This window comes from Phoca vitulina, unplaced genomic scaffold (genome assembly GCF_004348235.1).
Source record: "Phoca vitulina isolate PV1807 unplaced genomic scaffold, GSC_HSeal_1.0 scaffold8, whole genome shotgun sequence".
In the NCBI taxonomy this organism is placed as follows: Eukaryota; Metazoa; Chordata; class Mammalia; order Carnivora; family Phocidae; genus Phoca; species Phoca vitulina.
This window is the reverse complement of record NW_022589711.1, coordinates 59761127-59777468: the sequence shown is the minus strand read 5'-3', so window position 1 is coordinate 59777468 and position 16342 is coordinate 59761127. Positions and strand designations below refer to the sequence as shown.

The following is a 16342-nucleotide window of genomic DNA, read 5'->3' as shown; positions in this document are numbered from 1 at the left end:
TATATAGTCTATATGCATGATATATACATGCTTTGATATATTTCTCTTGAAACATCATGCCTAAATCTATAGAGAACATTAAGTTGGGTTCTTCCACAGAGTCACAGCGGATACTTACTCTCCCAGACACACACACACTCCACACATCAGCATTAGGCTATTATCTCTGGAGCAGAAATGGAGTGAGGAAAACCACAGCTGATCCTGCAGAGTTCAGCACACAGAGCAGGCTGTGGACCAGGCCCTTCTGAGCCACTTGCTTCTGGAACAGTTGTATTTCATTGACATTACAATCCCTTTGGCATTGGGATGACATAAACAGCCTGGGTGTGTGCCCCTAGCCTTCACAGAGAAACAGCTTTGGGAATGGAGTATGCTGACTCATGGCCATGAGTCACATGCTGCCTGCAAACAGCTGACAGGGAAAGCTCCAGAAGTCACTGCCCCAGACACCTGCCCCAGAGATCACCACTGAAGGGCAGCAGGGGCTGTGCCCCTTCCCTGTGAGCCCTCTGCACACAGTGTTGCTGTCTAGTCTAGGGAGCCTGGGGTTTGGAATATGGCAGTCCTGACTTCAAATCTGCAATCTCCTATTTTTACCCCGGGGGTGGTCGTGGGCAATCACTTATCCCACAGCTGCTCAGTGTCGTCCCTGTACCACCTGCACAGAGTCACCTGGAAACTTGGTGAAAATACTGATTCCCGGGCATCATCCTAGACTTTACTGAATCTCAGTCCCCGGAATGGCACATTAGAGAGTCTGCAATTCTAGCAAACTGGTTCTCATGTATTAAATATTGTGAACCAGGGGCGCCTGGGTGGCTCAGTCGTTAGTGTCTGCCTTCGGCTCAGGTCATGATCTCAGGGTCCTGGGATCAAGCCCCACATCAGGCTCCCTGCTCAGCAGGAAGCCTGGTTCTCCCTCTCCCACTCCCCCTGCTTGTGTTCCCTCTCTCGCTGTGTCCCTGTCAAATAAATAAATAAATCTTTAAAAAAAAATGTTGTGAACCACTGATTTAACCACACTGAATATCAGTTTCTGCCTCTATAAAATAATGTCATTAATACCTTCCTCGTAGGTTTTATTGAGGATTGAAGAGATGACATAATTATGTTTCTGGCAGGAACATAGTAGGTGCTCAATAAATGGTAGGAGTGTATAATGGTCATTATTACTTAAGCTTCTCCAAAAGGATTAATGCCTATATATAAAGAGAAGCACTTTGTTAATATAGTGCTTCGTTCTCTGCCTGAAAGGGAATCATGGGGCCAGGCCAAAACACACTCTAAGTCTAGGTCCACATAGAGGCAAATGAACATTTGTTCATTCTAATGGGATATGGTGGGATGGTGAGGGCACTTTTGACTTCCAATACTTCTCTGACCTAGAATCTGTACAGTTTTTAATGCCTCTCGAGCACTATTTTACATGAAGTAATTATCCTCTCAGCAATTCTGTAGGGCAGGGAGGATGAGTACGATTAAAACTCCTGTTCAGAAAATTTAGCAAACATCATGGTCGTGGCTTTGCTGTGCTCACCTTGTCCAGCTGTCTATGCAACTCCAAGGATTTCTCTAAAATGTCATGCTTTTTCTTGCTTTCATTGATGAAGTCATCACAGAGGTGCCTGAGCTCTACACATCTGGGTCTGATGGAGTCGACTGCATAATGGTGGCTTTGGATGAGCTGGTCCCCAATTATTGCAAGCAGCTGGGCCTTTTCCAAGGGCTCCTGTGAAGTGAACATCCACAGCCAAGCATCAGAAGCCAGGTCATGGTGAGGCTGATATTTGCCTACCATGTGCTCCAAACCTGGAGGGAGCCTAGGGAGATGTCAGGTCTTAGGCTGAGAGTCGCAGCTACAGAACCTGGGAAAGCTCTTTCACAGTTCAAGGTCTCCAGGAAGTCTAGCCTAGTCCAGGGTCACCTGCACTCTGAAGAAGAGCAAACCACTCATTCAAATGTCTGTTGAGTTATGGACTAGGCACTGAGGATATAGTTAACAAGCTATGATTTTCAATCTAATGGAGAACTCAGATTACTAAATAAATAATACCAGTAATTCAACTCTTACAACTGTTGGAAGTTTTTGTCAGAAGAGCATGAAGTGTTATACTGACCAGAACTGGAGACTCTGAATTTCCCTGTCAACTAAATGGAAAAGTAAAAGGATCAGACATGGGGCCCTGAGGAGAGAGAAGAGTCAGCTGAATTTGGGAAACTAGTAAAGATCTGGTTTGGACAACTCTGTGGGGGATCATGAGACTTAAGAAATATGTTTATCTAAACCCCTTCCTGCAACTCACAAGATCCAGGATCCCAGTTAGCTCTGATTTCATCTGCCCAGCAACCACGCCTACCTCTCTCTGCATGGCTTGCTTTGTTCTGACCGCATGTGCCGTGTTTATTTGTTTTGTTTTGTTTTGTTTTTAAGAGAGGGAGAGAGAATCCTAAGCAGACTCCATGCCCAGCGTGGAGCCTGATGTGGGGCTCAATCTCATGACCCTGAGATCATGACCTTAGCCGAAATCAAGAGTCGGACATTAACCAACTGAGCCACCCAGGTGCCCCCATGTTTATCTATTTTTAATTCATTCATCACATACTAGTGAGGACCTCCCATGTGCCAAACACTGTCCTAGGTGCTAGGGGTTTGGTGGTAATCAAGGAAGCAAAAATCCCTGCCCTCATGAAGCTTACATGTTAATAGGAGACACAGGCAATAAACAATTAGGTGTGTAGATTATATAATATCTTAGTGATGCATGCTATGGAGAAAGGTCAAACGGAAAGGAGGGTAGGGAATGCTGGTGGAGGAGGTTCTATTTTAAGTAAGATGGGTGAGAGAAGGGTTTGCTGAGAAAGTGCCATCCACAATGTCCACTGGGGAAGGTATGTGTTGTAATGAGCACTGGGTATTATATAAGACTGATGAATCACAGACCTGTACCCCTAAAACAAGTAATACATTATGTTAATTAATTGAATTTAAATTTTTTTTTAAAAAGGGGAAAAAAGGAACAAAAAGATTTGTAGTTGAACTTGAAAGCTTAAGGAAAAACTAGACTTTATTGTTACTTCAATAAATTGAATATTTATGAAAGAAAGAAAGAATGAAAAGAAGAAAGAAAGAAAGAAAGAAAGCCATCCAAGCAGTGCAGAAATGTTAACATAACAGGCCTAAGACTGTTGTCCTTGCAAGGCCTGCTTGCAAGGTTGGCCCTTGGGTGCCATCTAGGAATGTCAGGAGGGTACCTATCATCCCCTGATAAGAATGGCTCACCATGCCTTAACTGTTTGTGCAAAAAACATGCTTTATACTATATCCCTACTTTCTTTCTGGGAGTATGGAATTCTGGTATATGGCAGGCAGAGGCTACCTACATGACCAGTCCCCAATAAAAACTGGGCACTGAGCCCCTAATGAGCTTCCCTGATAGATAACATTTCACAATGGTGTCACAATCCTTTGTGGGGGGGGGCAAAATCTGGGGGAGATCAGGATCTCATGGGACTCCACTGGGAGAGGAACTTGGAAGTTGTACCTGGTTTCCAACAGACTTTGCCCCATGCATTTTCCCATGCTGATTTTGCTTGGTGTCTTTTCACTGTAATAAATCATAACCATGTGAGTATAATTACATGCTGAGTCCAGTGAGGCCCCCTAGCAAATCTTCAAATCTGAGTGTGGACCTGGGAACCCTTGACACAGAAGCCAAGGCCTAAAGTGAGGGACAAACCATGCAGTACTTGGCTGAGAGGTGGGGGCATGTTTGCCATGTTCAGGTAGCAGGAGGAGGCCACTGTGGCTGGAACAGAGGATGCAAGCAGGAAAGGAGTAGGAGATGTAATCAGGAGAAAGAGGGAGCCCGGGTTGGGGAGGGCACCAACGCCATTCTAAGCACTTCAGCTTCTACTCAGTGTGGTGTAGGAAGCCCTGGAGGGCTCTGAGGAGGGGGTCTCATTCACATTTTTAAAAGAATTGCTCCTGCTGTAATGTTGAGAATGACAGAGAAGAGGCAAAGCAAGGAGACCAGCTGGTGGCTATTGCAATAATCCAGGTAGGAGGCATGGTTTAAACAAGGATGGCAACCAAACTAGCTCCTGCCTCAGGGCCCTTCCCCGGGATGCTTCACTTAGGGTCATTCAGGTAAATTCTTGGCTCACCTCTTCACAGGGCCTTCTCTGACTACGCTATCTAAGTCACTCCCAGCAACCCACCCGCCCAGGCCCTCTCTCTCCCTTCAGTTTCATTTTTTTTTAACAGCACTTACCTCTACCTGAACTTAACCTTCTTTGTTTACTTTCACTTATGATTCTTTCCTCCTCCACCCACTCCTACCAATACACAAGCTCCATGAAAGCACTTAGAAGTATCTCATAAATATTTGATCAATAGAATGACTTAACCAGGGAACTAGAAGACACAGTGATATACTTGGCTGGAATTGTGTGAAACAACATTGACCTGTGAGTGAATACAGATGACTTCCATGTGCACCCTTGCTGACAACTGCACATCCCAGTGAGACACATTTGCCCTGGTTTAACTTTTTACAGTAACACAAGGAGTTGTGATGACTCAAGGTGATGACATCCTGCCCCTCTCTTAACTTACAGGGGTTTATGGTTTCAACAATCTCTAAAACACTGCCCCCCCTCCCCTCCTCGGCCAGTCATTCACCAAACCCTGCAGAGCCCACATCCTTCTTAACAACTTTCAAATTCTGAGCCCTCCTCCACCACCTCCTGGGACTGTCTATTCTGGCCTCCGTGTTTTCTGACCAGGACAGCTGGTCTCTTTGCTTTCCTTCAGGCTCTCCTTCAAATCATGCTCCATACTACTGACGAAGCAGCACCTCCCTTACAGCGTCCCATCATGTCTACATCATTCCCCAGCCTCAAATCCTTCCCCAGCTCCCCCATGGTCTTCAGGAGAAAAGTTCAAACTCCTGAGCAATGCACAGAGGGCCTTTCGTTACCTGGCTCATATCTGTGCCTATTCCGCCTCCCCTTTCCTCACCCCCATCCTCTGCTATAAACCCAACTAACGACCTGTTAATAGCTCTCCAAATATTCAGGCAGCTTGGGGCCTCCATGGCTTCTCTACTTGCTCCCTCTGCCTAGAAAACCCCATCTTTCCCTGGCCACCCCCACTCCCACGTCTCCATCCCCCACCTCCTGATGCGCCTACACTCTTCTGGAGCTAACTTCTACATCACCCTCCAGAGTGCATCCTCTCCAGGAAACTTTCTCAACTCCACCATTTTATTTTGATGCCCCTCCTCTGTGCTCCCATAACGCTCTGTGCCCTTTCTTGATCAGAGCAGGTACTTCGCTGTATTGTGATCACTGATCTATTGCCTGCACTATGCTGCGGACCCGTGTGAGCATGCACCAGCTCTTACGCAACTTAAGACGTCCATGGTACAAATTAGGTACTTAAGAATAAACGATTGTTGTGCAAAACAAAACTGAGTAATGATACAGGAATAAAGTGACACAAGTCAAGCAATGGCTATTTTAAAGGAACTCAGGGATAAATACCCAGTGCATAATGCACTGGTTGCCATCCCTGAGAAAAGGCTAGAATGCTAATTCCTCAGGCGGTGATTTTTAACTGTTTTCCTCACTGCTGTGTCCACATAACCTAGAACAGGACTTGGCATAGTAGGAGATCAACAAATACTTGCAAAATGAATGAAGAATGGATGAGACACTCTTACCAGAACTGCTCGGCCACTGCAGGTTGAACCTAAGAAACATTCCGTAGCACAGAATTTGCCCTGTTACCTCTGTGACAACAGCTGATATTCAGAGAGCCTTCTATATGCCATGCTTAAATTAACTGTTTCTTTTTACTCCTTGCAACAAACCCTTTGACATAGGCCCCGTTTAACAAAGGAGAAGTAGAGGCAAAAATGGCCCAAAGTGACCCAGGTAGGAAAGGGAAGAGCCAGGCTTCAAAGTCAGGAAGTCTGGCTCCGGAATCTGGTTCTGACCAACAAACACAGAGAAAAATGGCTGCATTCGTTCCGCCTAAGCTTAGGGACCTCATTTGATCAAACCTGTCTGATTCTAGCCAAATATAGAAGCATGAAAACTTGGCAAGGAAGTCTGTTGACTTTTTTTTTTTTAAGCCCAGCTGTGAATTTACTAAGAACAGGACAAGTTTTCTGGGCCCAGGGAACTTCCCCCGCAGAATATTTTCCAAGCGCTTCGTGGTGATGACAGCCTGCCCTTTGCTTGGCGTGCAGCATCTCACCCTTCAGAACTTCTTAAACACTGAGATGTTGGAGGAGGGGTGAGCAGTGACTCAGGAGCCGCACTGGATGGCGGGAAGGTCACTCAACTGAAATGAATGGGTACTAATAAGAGCTTCCAGGTTCTGACCACCTACTATGCTCCAGTCCTTACGAAGCCTTTACCTCATTTCATCTTCACAAGGAATAGGCAATGGTTATTATCAGTTTTACAGATGAGGGTTGTTCAGAAAGGCTAAGAGACTTGACTAAGGGCACACAGCTGGTAGTTGTTAGAGCGGAGATTTGAATCCAGTTCTGTCTGGCTCCAAAACCGGTGTCTTGTCACATTCCAGCCCCCTTGGCCTCCTCGTATATGCTATAAATGATGGCTGAAGAGCCCATGACTATCACATCCTTCAGGCGCCTGCAAAGAACTTTACCGTAAAACCTCCAAATCGCAACTTATTTCTTAATCTATATAGCTTCTGCTAAAGAAAACCAGGTGACAAAACCACCAAAGTCAAAGAGAAGTAATGAGAAAGAAATGACTGAAATCTGGTGCTCTGATCACAAGCCAGCCTGGCATCTTTCAGATACTGAAAATTCTAGAAGGCTGGATAGTCAAGCTGCAACACGTAATTCAGAAATCCTTAGTGTAATAACAGCTTATTTTTCCCCAGAATCTACTGCTATGACATATGAAAGATGAAAATGTCTGTTGTGAAAGAAAATGATGAGAAAGGGTGACGCTCTATGTCAGGGAACCCAGAATGAACCCACAAATAATGGCATAGGAATGAAATGTACATGTGGGGAAGTGGGGCCAGATGAAACAAGAAAGGCAGAAAGTTAAGGGTTGTGGAAACTGAGCATACATATGGGAGTTCACTGTACTAGTTGATCTACTTTTGCATGTGTCTGAAATTTTCCATTAAAAAAAAAAGTCATGCCCCTCCAGCTAGATTACATCCCTAGGAGGTTAATGATCTGGGTTCCAAGCCTTCCTGGACATGTAGTATAACTGCTGGGCCCTTGGTCTTGTGGGGAGAGGTCAAGATCAGGTTGGTTCCCTTGCCCGGTCCTTGTCTGCTCTCTGCTGACCCATCACCAAGGGCCCCAGCATGCCTTATAGCCAAAACCCTACAGCAAATTCTACCTTAAAAGAAATAAGAGTGGGGGTTGAAACCACCATTGTCTCTCAGAATTAGAAATGACCTTTCAAAAGATTGTTAAGCCAGCGGTGCCTGGGTGGCTCAGTGGGTTGAGCATCCAACTCTTGATTTTAGCTCAGGTCATCATGATCTTGGGGTTGTGGGATCAAGCCCTGGGTGGGGCTCCACACTGGGAGTGGAGCCTGCTTGAGATTCTCTCTCCCTCTCTTAAAAAAAAAAAATTGCTAAACCATCAAACCAGAAAAAGATAAAAGAACAGGCTCAATTAGGATGCAGCAGACGTCTGGTTAGTGAGTTGGCTCAGAGGTTACCCACGAGGATGATATCATTGTACAGAATAAGGAAGTTGGCAACAACCCAGATATCAGTGAGTGGCTATGCCAGGAGGGAAGCTGACCCCTGAGTGCTGAGTGAAGGACAAACCTAAGCAGGTTTTGGTGGACTCTAGACAGACATCACCTTATTCCTTTAACACTTTATAGGACAAATGGAAAGATTAGCCAAGCCTTTAAAATCATCTGAAGAAACACTCCCTTTTAGAAATCTGTGGGAAAACATGTTAAAAAGGTCCTGGTTATGATAGGATAGTTTTGTTTGGTTCGTCTAAAGGCAGAGAAATAGGTCTACTGCATCCTTTAGAAAATAAGTAAAAAAAAAAAACAGGGTAAACAAGGCACGGAATGGGTAAAACTAATATACCTGGGCTCTGCAGGTCATCTGTTGTGAGTCAGTCTACCTGGTTCTGGTACTTTGGCTGTGAAAGATCAATCATGGGTTCACAAAGCATTCCTATGTCCCATGACCATAGGTTTCTCCCCTAGCTCTGGTCAGCAATCTTTAAAGTATGTTCCAAAGATCTCAAGTCCAAGAAGAGGGGCAGAAGAGAGAAAGTGGATGCAGATCAGCCATACTATTTTTTTTTTTTTAAGTATTCATTTATTTGAAAGAGAGAGAGCACACATGTGCAAGAGCGGGGAGGGGCAGAGGGAGAGGAAGAGAGAATCTCAAGCAGACTCTGCGCTGAGTGCAGAGCCCAACATGGGGCTGGATCGCATGACCCTGAGATCATGACCTGAGCTGAAACCAAGAGTTGGACACTTAATGGACTGAGCCACCCAGGCGCCCCTCAGCCATACTATTTAAAACCCAACCCAGACTACCCCCCAGTAGGTTCCACTGAAAATAAAATCCAGTCCTCACCACCATTGCTCCCACCTTGTTCCTTCCTGACTCACTATGTTTCAGGCAACATTCCTTGAACTCACCAACCTCATTCTTGCCTCAAAAGTTTCACACTTGAGGCTTCTCTGCATTGTATGCTATTCCCCAAATCATTGCATGGCTATCCAGAGCTCAGATCAAAGGTCACCTTCTCAGAGAGATCTTTCCTGACTACCTGAGCTGAAGTAGCACCCCAAGTCACTCTCTCTTACATCCTGTTTTCTTCATACCACATGTATCTGATATTACTATCTATTTGATTACTTTTTAGCCATCTCTCTCTCCAGTAGAATGTAAACTCTATGAGAGCAGGGTCTTGACTGGTTTGCCACCATATCCACAGAACCTAGGACAAGGAATACCTGGTGATGAATGAATGCCTTCCTGGCAGGTCAGTAGCTACTTTCATTCATATATATGCCATGGCCATATTTTTCCAAACCCAAAATATAAGGACTGGGCTTGATGAGGCTTTTTTTCCTAATATATGAATGTATGCAAGTGAAAATACATAGTATCTACATTTAATAAGGAGTTCTCTTGAAAAAAAACTAAAATTACGTAAAATTGGGACTGTCTTAGAGAATCTGAGGCACATAGTCATCAGGTACATGAAATTCGATTTTTTTAATTGTTTGATAAATGTTTCTGTTTACTCATGCCTACAGTACTAAAATGTTTAGTTGTCAAATGATCACTGGTAACAGAGGGAGTGCTCATAGGGGAGGATGGGATTCTTGAGTGAGAGTCTGGGTGCACAGGTGGGTTCGTGTGTTCACACACATGTAGAAGCACCTCCAGTTCAGAATCTACAACTGATACCTCTTAGGGTCAGAGTGAACCTGGTTTACATTTGTTACTTGTCCTTTGGGGAGGGGAAGGTATGTCTCTAACTATAAAGTACATGTCAATCATCTGGGGATCTTATTAAAATTCAGATTCTAATTCTGGGGGGGGCGTGAGATTCCATATTTCTAACAAGTTCTCACTCGGGTGACATCTATGCACTGGTCAGAGGATCACACTTTGAGAAGCAAATCTCTAATACTATAAAATTACCATGTGGGAAACATGCATTTAGATAAGCTCAGAGAGGAAGTGCTAATCATCAAGGACACGGTGCCCAAAAGACAAAAATATAGAGAATCTAATTTGAGAATAGCAAAAAGGAACTTCTCTAGAAAGAGAGGACTCGGCTTTCTTAATTCGTAATAACCCAAGTTGATAAGGACTTAAAATAGAATCACTACTACCTGCTGACTTGTGTGCAGATCTGGGAAACTGTCTAATTCTGGTATGAGAATTGTGAAACACATATTCTTTTACAAGTTTGATATTGACAACTCTTGGGGCATGAGAAAGGAGAAAGCTTTGCCAACTCTGTGTAGCAGCAGAACTAATATGGACCCATTTCCCCCTTTGCACCATTCTGCTTGTTATAAAACCAGCTGGTATTTTTTTTTCTGGTTTCCCCTTTTCATGTTTCCCCTCCTTACCACCAACTCCCACCCCCCACATCCTGCTGGTCGATAATGTGTCCATTGTGACCTTTCCTCCCGCTGCTTTTGTATGGGCAGGCAAGTCAACTGGAACCCTCACCCCACCTGGGGTGGCAGTGGGGACTGAAAAGGCAGGATTTGGGCATTCCTGTGTCCTTTAGCAACTTCCAACAATAATGAGTGGACATGATCTGTCACTGTACACAGCAACTTCCTCCCCAGTCCATAAAAACAGCAAAAAACAAACCTCGCCTTTTCCTTCCAGGTTTTTATGTTCCTTAAGAAGTTGCTCCACGCGTATCACACTGTCTCCAATGTCTGTAAACTCTGCTTGCTCTGCCAGCAAATTGTTCAGGGCAAGCTTAACCTGTAAGACACATTAGAACATCCAGAAATAAGCCCTGAGCACCTCTCTGGAGGTATAGGTTTGTATACTCTAAGAAAACTTGAAAATCCAAAAGGATTCAGGACTTTTGTGTATCTATATATACATTTTCTTTTTACAGCTCCTAAGCGTTTAGATTAAGCTCAGGGCAAGGGTGGAGAGAGTATGGTGCCGAGACACATAGAGATGAAAGAGTATAGCTACATTCACAGATTATCAGTCCAAAAGGAAGATAAAACAGACATGAAATATCATGTATGCCAACAGGAAAATGGGATTCTAGAATACTGCTACCCCACTGAAAAAGGGAGAAGAGAATAATCAATGAGGAAGCAAGGATATAAGGAGGGGGCTGGATTAGGGAGAAGAGGGACACTCAATATCCAGAGTTCAAGGGAGAAGAGAGAACCAGAAGTCACCAAACCATGAAAGAAAGCTCTATTCAACAAGAAAGTAACACCTCATAAAAATTGTGCTCAAAGTGTTGTAGTTGTAGGCATTGGTTAAGCTTCAAGTGATGCTCAGACCAAAACTGATTAAAGGCTTTTTCTGTCTCATCCAACTGAAGTAATAACCTGTCAAGAAAGAGAGAGTGACATTGTGGTTAGTGTTCATTTCCACAGGAGTCCATGTAGGCTTATGTAGATAACCCCTATGTTTCCAGTCAGTGTTAAGAACTAGGGGAATCTCCTTTTTATGCAAGTCTCTGTCACCTATGACTTTCTCACAGTTCAGCTGGAAATGGAAAAATTTTCCATTTTTCTATCAGGACACCCTCAGCACTAGGCAGAAACTTCACTTTGGATGCAGCTGCTGTGCTTTGAAATGTGCCCCCAGGTAACCTTAACTTTGTGCCTTTTGTTTTCTACCTGAGATGACAGGTGTGTAAAGCACAGCACCTAACCAAACTGTTATTTGGAAATATAGATAAATACGTACTACCATCTCCCTTGAAATCCTGGGATGAGAGCATAGCACAGAAGGAGGGAATAGCATTCTCATAAAAACATCTCTGTCGGTAGATACCATCTTTTTGCCTTTGTTTTCTCAAATACTATTCTTTCTTGACTCCACCAAGACCCAGGAGTAGCTGTACCAATTGTTCTTGGCTGTTTCAGATCAAGTTCTACATATTCCTCCTTCTCTCACTCACCTTTCCATGGTAGCTACATTCTCTAGTTCATTGGGATTGAGTTTGCTGGTAGGACTTTTGGTTGCTGTTTCTTGAATACATGACAGTAATGTGGTTCCTTGCTTTCCAAGTAATTTCAGCTCATCCTAGAGAAAGGAAAATATAGTTTGTCTCAAAAGAAATGAACAAAAGCAAATTCTTGGTAGATTTGCGGTGAGAAGAATGGCAGATCAAGCTGTATCTTTCTTATAGGAAATTAAATGCTAAAGAAGTCAAGCTGCAGCTTTTAAAAATTAATTAACTCCTTTATTTTTGTTTTTTTTATTTTAATTCCAGTGTAGTTAACATAAAGTGTTATATTAGTTTCAAGTGTACAATCCAGTGATTCAACAGTTCTAATATATTACTCAGTGCTCATGATGGTAAGTGTACTCTTGATGCCCGTCACCTATTTCTCCCAACCCTTCACCCACCTCCCCTCAGGTAACCATCTGTTTGTTCTCTGTAGTTAAGAGTCGGTTTTTTGGTTTGTCTCTTTTTTTCTTTGTTTTCTTAAATTCCACACATAAATGAAATCATATGGTATTTGTCTTTCTCTGACTTATTTCTCTTAGCAGTATACCCTCTAGATCCATCCATGTTATTCCTTTTTATGGCTGATTCCATTGTATATATACACCACATCTTCTTTATCTATTCATCTATCAATGGACACTTGGGCTGCTTCCATAATCTGGCTATTGTAAATAATGCTGCAGTAAACATAGGGGTGCATATACCTTTTCAAATTAGTGTTTTTGTCTTCTTTGGGTAAATGCCCAGAAGTGGTATTATTAGATCATATGATTATTAACTTATTTTTAGCAGGTAATACATATACATGATACAAAACCCAAAATATACAAAAGGATATATATTGGAAAAAATAAGTCTTTTGTCCCCTGCCCATCCACTTTTCCTCTCTAAAGCAACAACTGTTGAATTTTATACCTCAAACTGCTGTTATATATTTAAAGCAAAAGCAATAAATCAATAATTTTTAATTATTACTTAATTATTTATGTTAATTACTTAATAATTAATAATTTTAAATTTATTAACAAATTAATAAAATCTGGTTCTAATCCAGGGCAGTGACCAGAAACAAGAAAATGACAGATACTGAATAATAAGTGCTAGAAACTGGCATGTAATAATAATGTAATAGTTGCTAGTTGACCAGGAAAAAAACTTCATCTGGTCTCAGTTGACACCTGCCTCTCCTTCTATCTGCCCGTAAAGTGTGGCTTGTTCAATTATGGAAGTTTGGCGGAGATGGTCAGCAACTTTGGTTTGACGTGGAAAGAGTCATACTTCCAAGGCAATTCTATTCCCCTCCTTTTACATGGGATGTGGGGTTTGCAATTGGAGATGTCAGGTTATCTCCTGCCAAATCCACCAGCTCAAGTCCTCTAATCACACAGCACAAGTCATCTCTCTCAATGCCCTGAGAACCACAAAATAAGCTAAAGGGGTGGAGCCTGGCAGGGAATTCTGCTCCAAGGAGTCGGGGATTTGGTGCATGGGTCACACAGGATGCTGGTTAGTATGCCCTAAGCATTAGAATAGGCCCATGGTTACAAAACAATATCCTCTATGCACATGAACCCTGAATCTCTCCTTGGGGCCTGGCCACCTCCAGCCTTCTCACAGTATGGAACTCATTCCCTGTCGGAGGAGTTTTGGGTTTCTCCACCCTGTTCACACACATGTTCTGGCCCGCTCACCCTCACGCCTTTGTTCCTTATCTCCCATCTTGCTAGTTCCAGTATTCATCCACTTGCAGGCTTCCGCTGTCCACACCCAGCCTCAAACTTGTCCCCGGATTTGGTTGATGATAAATTTGACTTCTCTGATCTGGCCGAAGTTCTTTGGACACCCCCTGTGGCTCTGTCCTCTCCAGGTAATGCCCTGCAGTCAACCTCTTGGCTGGTACTCCTGCCTGGGAACTGGATACATCCCTTCTTTTCCACTCTCAGGTATCAACCCTCATTTCTTCTTATCTCACCAATGCTCATGAAATATTTATAGGTTGGGTGAATTAATAATAGTCTAAAAGAAATTAGGTTGATGAACAAGGACAAATAGGATATGATGGGGGGGAAGGGGCGAAGCACTCATTAGCAAGTACTCTTACCTTGCACTCTTCCTACCTTCTAAAAAAGGTCTTGGCTTTTCTCACTCAGTTTCTTAGATGTCCTTGAGATTCCAGCATTCCAGTTGGACTCTGGCATTACCATTATTAGATTTTATATCTATTTAGTGTGTGTATGATGTAGAGTTGGGAGGAAGGGTGGAAGGGCCAGAGAAGAAGACGAGTATTGCTAGGGCAGAAGACTTTTGGAAGGGGAAGCTCAGAAGAGAGGTATACCCAAAGAACTGCAGAGTGTGAGGAAATGTGTGGAAGAGGGAAGGTGGACCTGAGTAAGTGGTCTCATTCACTGTGTGTCCCCTTCACGCTATCAAAAAATACAAGGAAAAGTCATGACTGGTTACTGCTTTGGGACTAGGCCATATGTGGTCAGCTTCAGCAGGGTTATAAAAATCTGCCACAGATACACAGAGAAAGATTGGGGAACTATGGTACTTGGAAAGTGAAAAGATAAGTTGCCCAGGCCAAAAGTGGAGTGTGCCCTTGTCCACAGTGGTAACAATTCAGAATATTTAAGAACTGTTTAGAGCAGGCACTGACCAGTCAGCACAGCTGTCAGATACAATGCTGAAGCAGCCCTGAGGCCGACTGCGGGCCACGTGTTACCCACGTTAGTGGCTGCAATCCTGAGGAGGTCTCATGGGTCCTCGGAAACGGGCCAGGGAGGTAAAGTCAGACACTCAAGAACATAAATATTTAACAACTGGTATGGCTGTCCCAGTGTGTACTCATTACAGTTCCATTATTATGGAAACAAGCCATTGGTTCGGAAGACCCACTTAATAGGGCAAGCAGATTGCTTCAGGCTCAAAAGAACTTAAATTTTCTGGGGGGAATTCTTTCCTATGACAACAGTAAGCATGAATCTAGACATTCATGCATTCACTGAAAATACATTTATAAAGCACGACTCTCCATGCCAGGTGCTGTGTTCAGCTGTGTCATGGGCTGGTGGTGGAGGTGAGATAGGAAGTTAAAGGATGAATCAGAGCCCAGAGATTGTAAGAATGACTAATGTTTTAGATTCCTCACTTCACTTTTATTACTTAGCTCCATTTCTGCCACTACAAGTTAGCTCTGCATGCTTTTGTGTATAATGCTGACTAATGAATTCTAGAATCTATCCTTTAAAATGCAAGTCTTCATAACTGAGAAAAAAAAAGTCCCTAAAAGAGATGAGATACCTCTTTCCTCGGCAGCTATTGAGAGAAACCTTTCTGTGGTATAAAATTAGTGCAAAATGCTCATTTGTTAAGGTATTGACACCGAAAGCATTCATAAGGATACCAAGTTTGTCTTCCTGTGCAAAATCAAGACCTCCGTGTCTATCCATTCCTAACTTACATTCCCCGCAAGTAGAGTTTGAACAAAGGGGGTCTCTAAAAACTCCTATGACTATAAAATTATTTCTAGGGGGGCGCCTGGGTGGCTCAGATGGTTAAGCGTCTGCCTTCGGCTCAGGTCATGATCCCAGGGTCCTGGGATCGAGCCCCACATCGGGCTCCTGGCTCAGCGGGGAGCCTGCTTCTCCCTCTCCCTCTGCCTCTCTCCCCGCTCATGCTTTCTCTCTCTCTCTCTCTCTCTCTCTGTATCTCTGTGTCTCAAATGAATAAATAAAATCTTAAAAAAAAAAAATTATTTCTAGGGCCTACAAAAAAATAACTCGTAATTCTGATTATCTTCTCGATTATTTGTAACCCTGGAAATACTGATAGAACTGTCATCTCTGAATACAAAATTGAATAAATACTGACTGGAACAAATACTGAATACTAAACAGTATTCATATTTATAAGAGTGCTTTATCACATAATCAGAGGACCCACAGGCACTTTCCTCCTGCATGATGAGAGAAAGGCCTTTGGCTCTGTTAGATTTCTTATTTTAACAACAACAAAATATGAGAGTCTTACCCTATTTAAATGAACACATGGTAAAGTGTCTCAGTTGACTTAAGGATCTGAGAGCCAAAGGCCAAGACCCTGGGGTTTCTGGCCTAAATAAAAGTGGCAAAGAGTAGATAATCACCTCCTTTGGGATTCAAGAGAGAGACTGCCTACCTCTATAAACTGCTCCCAAAAACCAGCTCGGAATTAGACAACGGGAACAGCTGTTTTGCTATGAAAAAGAATCCGTAGGACCATCATAAACAGTAACAAAAGCACATATCTCTATAGGCTTCATGGCTATTTTATTGTTGTGTTAGGCCCAAAGGTCTTTTTCTTTTTTAAAAAATTGTGATATAGCTCATATAGTACCATAAAATTCACCTTTTTAATGCGTACGATTTCATGGTTTTCCCCCCCCCGGAACATTTTTATCACTGTCAAAAAGAAACCCCACTCCTATTATCCATCACTCTCCATTTCTCCCTCTTCCCAGCCCCTGGCAACCACTCATCTCCCTACTTTCACTCTAAGTTTACCTACTCTGGACATTTCATGTAAGTGGATTCACACAATATGTGGTTTTTTGTGTCTGCTTCTTTCGCTCTGCA

The 16342-nt window shown here is 43.1% G+C and overlaps 1 protein-coding gene across 4 annotated transcripts in view; it reads right to left on the bottom strand.

The window, feature by feature from the left end:
* The window catches only part of MCF2L2 (MCF.2 cell line derived transforming sequence-like 2), a 233695-nt gene that overhangs the window by 124796 nt on the left and 92557 nt on the right, over positions 1 to 16342 (bottom strand). For all 4 annotated transcript variants that reach the window (XM_032407086.1, XM_032407087.1, XM_032407088.1 and 1 more), the window contains exons 8-11: positions 11676 to 11800; positions 10983 to 11097; positions 10385 to 10504; positions 1541 to 1732 (exon numbers count right to left, since the gene is read on the bottom strand). In XM_032407086.1, coding sequence (XP_032262977.1) covers positions 1541 to 1732; positions 10385 to 10504; positions 10983 to 11097; positions 11676 to 11800 — 552 coding nt within the window. The remainder of the gene's footprint in view (positions 1 to 1540; positions 1733 to 10384; positions 10505 to 10982; positions 11098 to 11675; positions 11801 to 16342) is intronic.